The sequence below is a fragment of the Mus pahari genome, chromosome 2 (genome assembly GCF_900095145.1).
Source record: "Mus pahari chromosome 2, PAHARI_EIJ_v1.1, whole genome shotgun sequence".
NCBI classification, from domain to species: domain Eukaryota; kingdom Metazoa; phylum Chordata; class Mammalia; order Rodentia; family Muridae; genus Mus; species Mus pahari.
The window spans coordinates 38,592,214-38,601,705 of record NC_034591.1 but is presented as its reverse complement, the minus strand read 5'-3'; the positions used below and the strand labels follow the sequence as shown (position 1 = coordinate 38,601,705).

Genomic DNA, 9,492 nt, shown 5'->3' with positions numbered 1-9,492 from the left:
GAGAGAGAGAGAGAGAGAGAGAGAGAGAGAGAGAGAGAGAGAGAGTGCGTTTCTTTTGCATGTGGAAAGAATGTGAATGGTTGTGCCAAAGGGAATACTGGGCAGGGTGGGATTTTCTAGAGATAGTGCTATTGCCACACTCTATTGTAATTTTCCTATCGAAAAAGTAGATGGTGTTTCTTGCCCTCTTAAATCTAGACAGGCCCTGTGCCTGCTTTGATGGGATCCAAATGCAGTTCCTAACTAGGTGGCCAACATTTACATCCTCTTATTTAGTCCTGTGCCAGCCTGTAAGCAGTCCATAAGATGTAGAGGGTCACAGAATTGCTAGCTATATAAACATAAAAGCCATACAGGCCTTCCAGTTTAGTCAAACTCAGGTGAAGCTAATCCCCGTTGCAACTATGTGAAGGACCCCATGCATAAATAAAGGAAGCCAAGTCTAGTCCACAGAGCTATGAGAGATTTGTTATGTTTTAAAGCACTGAGCTTGGAAATATTTTGATAGAAGCAATAAGAAATTGAAACAGGTATATATTTGAGGGTTTTTTTTCACTAATTAGGAAATTATGTATGTATTTTTTACTTATTAAAATATAATTAAATATTGTTTCATAGTAATATGTTTTTACTCAGTACAAATGTTTCCTAGCCTCCCTCGAGATTTCTCCTTTAACCTAGAGATCTTTACAAGAATATTGTTTAGTTTTCAAAACCAAGAAGTCTTTCTTACTCTATCTCTTAATGAGTTTTCACATAATTCTGTTATAATCATGGAACAACCTATGAAGGACTTTTAATTTGTTAATGCTTTAATCATCCGATATAAAGGGCATCAGTGACTAATTCACATGTAGTTGAAAGAATGTGTATGCTGCTGTTACACACTCAAGTGCTATGTTACTGTTGGCCAAATTCAGTTGGTTCTGATGCTATTTAATTCTCTGTAACTTGGTGATTTTTCTATGACTTGTACTATCAGTTACTAAAATAAGAGTGTTGACATCTCCAATTATAACTGTAAATTAGTGTGTTTTCTTTCACTTTTGTTAATTATGCTTCATGTATGTTGAAGAACTGTCGTTTAGTGTATGCACATTTAGGAGTGTTTCTTATTGGTGAAAAAGTTGACATGTAATCACTGCATTATATTCTCATTATTCTGGATAACTTTTTATATATAACTATCTACTTTGATAGTGAAAGGTCAAATAATCCTTTCTCTAAATTAGATTTACATCATTTATCTTTTTCTGGCCTCTGTTTTCCTACCTATATAATGTTTAGAAAGAATTTGTTGTAGAGAGCTTGTAGGCAAACATTTTGTGGGGTTCTTTAAACCACTTTTTAACAATGTTGCTTTAGAACTGTATGTTTTAATTAATTCTTATGATGTCAGCCCTTAATCCCCTCCCTCTTTAAATTGCTCTATTTTATGTGTTACCTCTACACACAACATAAACCTGATCTGACAATTTTATAATTTTGGCTTTCAACTATCAACATAATGATTAACTGAATGATAAATGGTATTTGAGTACATATGTGTGCTGTGGCACATGTGTAGAGGTCATATGTGTGCTGTGGCACATGTGTAAAGGTCATATGTGTGCTGTGACACATGTGTAGAGGTCATATGTGTGCTGTGGCACATGTGTAGAGGTCATACAAGGGGGTAATTCTGATGCTTTGATCAGAATTTGCATGAAAGGTCCTGATCCCCAATTGGTTCTTGATCCACCAATAAAGATGCTAGTGGCCAATAGTTGGGTAAAAGAAGTGGGAATTCCTGCAGGCAGGCTAGAAGATGCAGAAGGAGGAAAGAAAATCCTCCATGCTTTGGAGAGAGAGAGAGAGAGAGAGAGAGAGAGAGAGAGAGAGAGAGAGAGAGAGAGACCAGCCATGTGAGATGAAGTGGTCATTGGTTGCTTACCCAGCTGGTCTTGGGGTAACAGGCAGGAGATTAGAAACACAACTAAGCTGAGGGCAGATTTAGGGTGCTGAGCAAGGAGAAGGTAACCAGGAAACTAAGTTGAGGGCAGATTTTAAGATGTTGAGATAGGAGTGAAGATAAGGGCACATTGGCTGTGGAAGGCTTAGAAGTGCCCTACTATTGAGCTAAAAAGCATATCAAAAATAACCTTGTGTGTGTGTGTGTGTGTGTGTGTGTACATGCATGTGTCTTTCATCCATGGATCCAAGGTGTCTGGTAGAGTGGTCTGCCTGGAATTTATAGTGGGGTAGTAGAAACTACATGCTACACAAGACCTTGATGTTGAGAATGTCTTCATCAATTACAGTCCAGGTTACTTTTTTAGATAAGGTCTCTCACTGAACATGAAACTTGCCAATTTTGCTAGACTGGTGAGCCAAAGAGATCCAGGGACCTTGCCACTACCATAATTACATCTATGGCTACTTTTCCTGTTTTTGGATGGGTGTTGAGAATCTAAAGACGAACCTATCATGTTTGCACAGCAAGCACTCTACCAACTGAACCACCTCCTGGGCTCATTTCAGGGCCTTTTCTCAGTATTTCTCTTCTGCCTGAAGAAGCACATTTAGCAATCGTTCTCTCATAAATTCCTAACAGTGGGTTCTCTCTTTCCTTTATCTGGGTACATATGTATTTGACTTTTACAAGTGAAGAATATTCTCACCAATTACAGAATTTTAGGCTGATGGTTCTCATTATGTTTTATAATGTTCTTCCTATCTCCTCATCTTTTGTAATCCATAAGAAATCTGAAGTCATTCACACTGCTGTTTTTTTTTTTAAAAGATTTATTTATTCATATGAGTACACTGTGCCTGTCTTCAGACACACCAGAAGAGGGTGCCAGATCCCATTACAGATGGTTGTGAGCCACCATGTGGCGGCTGGGAACTGAACTCAGACCTCTGGAAGGGCAGTCGGTGCTCTTAACCGCTGAGCCATCTCTGAAGCCCCTACACTGTTATTTTTATTTCTCTTCATCATAATGAGGAATAATGAAATATTTGTCATCACCAGTTATAAGGATTTTTCTTTGTATTTTTATCGATCTACCTTCCAGTGTTTCCTGTCTTCTCAGTTTTGTGATTTTCCCTGTCTGGTGATGTATAAGGTTTGTCTGGTTCCTCGTTCCATGTTCTGATGGGACCTTCTATTGTCTAGTTGTCCCTTGTTTAAGAGATGGTTGTAGAGGTGCTACAGGTGTAGTGGCCACAAGTACTTGATGCTCTACCATCCCCCGCTCAAGTCAGAAATTCCACCTTGCCAGTTTGGACTGTGGCTCAAACTCTTCTCTTCTTTAATGGAGAAAACAGACTGACTCAGTTGGCTAAAATGCCATAGTGAACTTATAAGCAAACCAACATTAATCTTTTTTTAAGTTCTATATAATGAAGTAAATTTTATGGTCAGTTTTGAGTTTTTTTTTTTTTTTTATTGAAGAGATCCTGGATTTCTTTAACTTTATTTTGCAATGCTGCCACCCTAGAGTGGGGGCTGGTCTTCAACAGAAAAAAAAAAAAAGTGGGCCGTTCATGACGTAGTTGCAGGGATCATATCACATAGTCTCTTTCTCTGAGGGGTCCATGTGTGCTGGTGACTATCCAGAGCGTGGAGAGATAGGTTCCTCATAGCTTTGCACAACTCTAAACTTCTGTTCTGTATAAAATCTCTCTTGGGCTTAGAAACATAGGTCTTTTGGCATCAACTCACTGAAATTTCCTGAGATTTAAATGACTTTTCCTTTGGTTAAGAGATGGTTCTGGGGGCTACAGATGTGGCTCAGTGGTTACAAGTACGTGACGCTCTTCCAGAAGACGAGAGTTCTGTTCCCAGCACAAATGTCCAGTGGTTCACAACTGTAACTCCAGCTCCAGGGTATCTGAAAACTCTGGTCTCTGAGGGTCCCTACAGTCATGTGCACATACCTACATGCAGGCACGCATGGGCACACATGTGCACACACTCAATTTAAAATAATAAAAAATAAATCTTTTTTAAAATAGTTATATTTGGGTCACTGCCTCAAGAAGAAACTAACTCAGACTGAAAGACAAATGACCATGTAGTTGAAGAAGTGACTTCGTTTTTAAAGGGTGGAGATAGTCTGGTAGTAAATTAGTTCTCTTCTCTGCCCTGGGAGATTAGACAAACAATGGATCTAACTAAGAAAATAGACTGACTCATTTGGCTAAGATGCCATACTGAAGTTATAAGCAAACTAACATTAATCTTTTTTTAAGTGTGTGTGGGGGGTGGATTCTGTATATTGTAGTAAATTTTATGGTCAATTCTGAGATTTCTTATTGAAGAAATACAAAACTCAAACATTGAATTGATAGATATAAAGCACTCTGAATCCTGCCTTTTCTTCCCTCACCCTCTGCCGTTACCGGAGCGAAGTATGAAAAGTACCCTGCCATTTATTTGTCAACTCATCTTTGCTATGGTCACGTCTGATGACAAAAGAAAGGCTCGCCTTTCCTCCTGCTTGCCGTGAACATTTTCCAACTACCTGTCCAAGGGCATTTAAGAGACTAGATGCATAAGAGAAGACAGGCAGGAGCCTCTCCGTAGGAAGAGATGCTGTATGGGACTATGTCATGGGTCATCAGTGGCTAGGGGTGGAGTAGGGAGAGAAGTGGAATCACAGATCTGGAAGAGACCAGTCATCTGGTCCAGACTGCCTCCAGACAGGTCAGAAGGGGTGTTTGGGTGGGCCTTTTTGCACATCTGGGTTTAGCCTTTCTTGAACTTTTTTAGCCTTTTGCCTTTGACCAAAACTGATCTGTACTCAGCAAGGCATGTGGCGCTTCCTCGTGAAGCTCTTTGGGGAGGATTTAATTGGCTCTAAGGATGGTCCATCCCTTTTCTAGGAGGCCTGTTTCAGGTTTAGGTCATTCCATTGGCCTCACCATCCACTGAAGGGCAGGTCTCCTGGCCATATAATTCCCTGGGCGGAGAGGAAAGGATCCTAAACTATGGTCACACTCTATGTGTTTCTAACAGCCCTTGAGCTGTGAGGACACGACGTGCTGGGACGGGTGAGACTTATGAGCTGGAGTTTCAAAAGTGGTTAACGTTTTCATTGTCCACAGTTGAAGCATGTAACCTGCCTACCTTCCCCTAAAATCGCATCTATTGCCTGGTTTCATTTACTGCTAGAAGTGAAACTTCAGGACTTCAACAAACTTAGGAGAATGGCAGTGGCGGCGGCGGGTGAAGATAAATTTTAGCTCGTTCCTCTGCTTCCATCAGGAAGAAGCTGGTGACCATAAATTGAGGTGCACGAGGTAATGCTGTTGGGAGCGATCCCGGCGGCCCTCCCTAGTCAGCGTGCGCTCCTTCTCAGAGCCTAGCTCACCCCCTCCCTCGCCCAGCGAAGACGAAGCAGAACTTCCCCTGGGTTGCAGCCCAGTGATATGGAGCAGCTCTGGCGCGGAGCCCTGCTCTTCCCGAGTCGTGGGTGGCGCGGTGCTTGTTTCCCTCTCCTCCCTTTCCGGACCCAAAAGGGGATGTATCTGGGTCAGCCTGGGAGGGGCCGGACCTGCCATGGACAGCGAGGGGGAAGGGGGTGGCGATGACAGCATCTTTCAGGTTTTGGCATCTCTGGGCTGTGCCTCTTCCAGCCTCTCACCGCTTGCTTGCTCGGTGCTGGGCCATAGCTGACGTTCTGGCAAATCCTGGCCCAAGAGGTGGAAGATGTGGGTGGGGTGGGGAGTACCGTTATCCTTCCTATCCGCGTGCCTGCTCTATATACAATGACCATACAACCCCTTCATACTCCCCATTCCCCCGGGCACGTTCCTGGGTGGTGGTGGTGGTGGTGGTGGGCCCCCCGCCCCAGGAAAAGAGCAATGGAACAGTTCAAGGTCGCTGTAAGTTCCTGGTCTGTCCTTTCCGGTGATAAACCACAAGGCTTCAAGCCAGTTGCTGTTCAAGATGCTCCACCCTTGGGCCCAAGCCCCATCTCTACTCTGTAGGGACCCAGGTCCGAGGTCCGGCGTCACTGTACTTTCAGTACAGACGCACAGGTTGGACACTGCCTGGAGAGATGCAGTCCAAGCCAGGGAGCAGATAGATACCTGGCTGCCTAGGAATCCCTCTGCGATCTATTGCACTCCCTCAACAGCGTAAGGAGGAGCTGTGTGTGCGCGTAAAAGCCGCACCTTCCCAAGGGCGCTTACACTGAAACTTGCTTGAGATCTCCTGGGTCCCAGCCCCTCTCCCCTACTCCCTTCATGTATGGCACACAGGATCGGGGCCATAGGTCTTCATTTCCGGGGCCTAGGCTTTCCTTCTCAACCTGGTCAGACTCTGAGTGGTCAGACATGGCAGATCCCAATTCCCATGAGTATCTCCCAGTGCTCAAAGCAATGAGTTGGAAATCATTTTTGGTTTCTTTTATCCTATGAGTAATTATCTCCTCACCCCTCCCATCCCCTACACACGGTATTGCTCGATCAGGGACTTCAGTTTAGCAGAAACTGATAGCCTTGACAAAGTGGAGCCTAGGTTCGGGTGGTGGCCCTATCATACTGTGTATCATTGGCTAGGAACTTCCCTAAAGGTGCTTTTGCCTCTACGTTGCTCCGGGCCACTCCGAGGTTTGTCTACCTCCTCTGCCCCTCCTTACGGGGAGATAGCTCTTGCCATCGTTTCTTCCACTCCTCTATAAAACCCAGTGCCCCCTACGCCCCCGCCCGGCGTAGGCGCCCCCTTCTTTAGCTGCTCCTGGAGGGGAACGGAAAGGACAGGGTGCGCGGGAGGCACGCAGAGCTCGGGGCTGCCTGCGCTCGCGGTGCCTGGGGAATTGGCTGTGGGCGAGGCGGCCCCGGCTGCCCTTTATCGCTCGCTGGGCTCGTCTTTTGAAACTTTATCAGTGAGTCTCACCACTAGCCGCAGACGCGAGCGGCGGGGGGGCGGGGGCGCAGAGGCGCCGGCAGCCGTGACGAGGCGCTCCCGGAGCTGAGCGCTTCTGCTCCGGGCACGCATGGCGCCCGCACACGGAGTCTGACCTGATGTAGACGCAAGGGGGTTAATATGAACGTCCCTCTCGGTGGAATCTGGCTGTGGCTCCCTCTGCTCTTGACCTGGCTCACCCCTGAGGTCAGCTCTTCATGGTGGTAAGTCCCCGCATATGGGCGCGGTGCTGATGGATTTTTGGAGATGGGAGTGGGGACCCTACTGGTCGTAGAGACCCTCCCTGGCTGTTTCCCAGTCCCGGCAGTTGTGGATTCTGGAACAACCATGTCTTATCACAGCATCCTAAACTGAACCCCTTTGCTTTTCTCAAAAACCCATTTTAGCTTTGACAACTCCAAAACAATCCACATGCCCCACAAATGAGAGATTTAATGTTCGGTTGTTTGGAGCCAGCTGAGTGACAGCAAAAGCAGCCAATACCTTATTCCACTGAGAAATGTGCTAGCCTGAGCTGTAACTTCTAGCAGTGTGTGTGTGTGTGTGTGTGTGTGTGTGTGTGTGTGTGTGTGTGTGTGTGTGTGTGTGAATTCACCTTGAAAACTACAACTGCCACCCCCACCCCCACGACTTCAAAAACTGCCTCAAGAGAACTCAGTCCAGGCTGTTGGAGTTGTAGAACCTTAAGCCTGTGATTTTTGTATTCTTTCCTGTCCTTCCGCATTCCTCATGCTTCACCCCAACGAAGCAGCCTCCAGGTAGAGACTATTGCCTAGATGTAAAACTACTGGGACTGAGGTGCCCATTAAGCGACCCTGCTCAAAACTGTCTTCCTAAAGTGTAACTGTTGCTGTCTCTATGTGCGGATATGGGATTTACTATGCGTACACTCTGCCAAACTAGAAATCACCCCCATCTCTCAACTTTCTGACCTGGAAAAGAGATGGGAGTTCTGAGCTCTGAAACTTTCTTGTACATACAGTTCCAGATCAGATATTAAACTATTCTGATAACAATTCAGAAAGATTGGCTACACACACATACACACCACGCTTTTGTGTGTGACAACGGTAAAGATCTTAGCCAAATACACAAATACAGTACAGGACAAAATCAATGGACTATTTAGATTCCGGAGTGCCTGAGAGAAACAGCAGAAGCACTGATGCTAAGGGGGTATGGGGGAAGGGGTCAACTCCTTTCTAAGCGCCTTGAACAGGAAGGCCTTTAGGCTTCACCTTGCTGACCCAGGATCAAAGATTGATTTATCAGACTTATCATTTTTCAATAAAATGATTATTGAGTCACAGTGGCAATGATTTTATGATTATGTAAAATAATGGGAACACAAAAGAATATATTCTCTTTATTTGGTCACTTTCAAAAGATGCCTGTGGCAACTTGGGTTGTATAAAAGGTACCTTTCTAAACCTCTCACAATGGAGAACATCTGCCTAGAGAGGATGATGTAATTTTTTTTGTTGAAGTTTCTTTTCAAAAAATACTTTATGGAGCTATAATGCTGACTTTTTTCAAATATTTAGTGCTGGTGATAACAATAGAAAAGATATTTTTTTCTCCCCAAAAGTTTCTATAAATGCCAAGAAAAAAAAAAAAAAGGCCAGAAAAGGAAACCATTTTGAGAACTCTTTAGTAGGAAAGGATAGTATGTTTGTAAGAAGAAGGTGGCATTAGGTCCCAGCAGGTGCTAAGAGGAGACATGCTGACAGGTTTTGAAGACATTAAGGATCAACAAATGGAGTGAGGAACTTCTAAAGACCAACTTCCCCCAAAGCCAAAGGCAGACATATGGTACCACTGAAAGCAATGTCTTTGAAATTCTCTCTGTGTTCTCCCAAACACAGAGAGGTGTGTTGCCCCCACCCCCTTCAAGCCCCCATCTTCACAATGCTACTGCCTCTGCCTCCCTGTCCAAGGCATCATTTGGTGGCCCCAGCTCTGGAAGATAATCATCCACTGTATTGGAATGTAGCTTTGACAGGGTCATTGGCCTTGCCTGCTTCTGCACTGAATGACAATCAAATAACCCCTGCCTTCTAATGTCACCAGGGATTAAGCAATTCATCCTCAAATAGTGCTGTAGGTCTAGTCTCCTGGGGAGCACTACTTCTGGCCATCTGTTAACATCAACTTTCCCTTTCTGTTGGTCTCTCCCAGGTACATGAGAGCTACAGGTGGCTCCTCCAGGGTCATGTGTGACAATGTGCCAGGCCTGGTGAGCCGGCAGCGTCAGCTGTGCCACCGACACCCAGACGTGATGCGTGCCATTGGCCTGGGTGTGGCTGAGTGGACAGCAGAGTGCCAGCACCAGTTTCGACAGCATCGCTGGAACTGCAACACCCTGGACAGAGATCACAGCCTCTTTGGCCGGGTCCTCCTCCGAAGTGAGTCTCCTTCTCCTGGACCTCCCTGCACCTGTACTCAAAGCCTCCCCACTCATTCTTTTTTTTGGGGGGGAGGGGGGATTCAAGACAGGGTTTCTCTGTACAGCCCTGGCTGTCCTGGAACTCACTCTGTAGACCAGGCTGGCCTCGAACTCAGAAATCCGCCTGCCT

The 9,492-nt window shown here is 45.2% G+C and overlaps 1 protein-coding gene across 1 annotated transcript in view; it reads left to right on the top strand.

Annotated features, from left to right (window-relative positions):
- Positions 1 to 6,744: 6,744 nt before the first annotated feature.
- Positions 6,745 to 9,492, top strand: part of Wnt2 (Wnt family member 2) — a 41,708-nt gene continuing 38,960 nt past the window's right edge. Inside the window, exons 1-2 of the mRNA XM_021190711.1 lie at positions 6,745 to 7,119; positions 9,095 to 9,321. Coding sequence (XP_021046370.1) covers positions 7,037 to 7,119; positions 9,095 to 9,321 — 310 coding nt within the window. The 5' untranslated portion in view covers positions 6,745 to 7,036. The remainder of the gene's footprint in view (positions 7,120 to 9,094; positions 9,322 to 9,492) is intronic.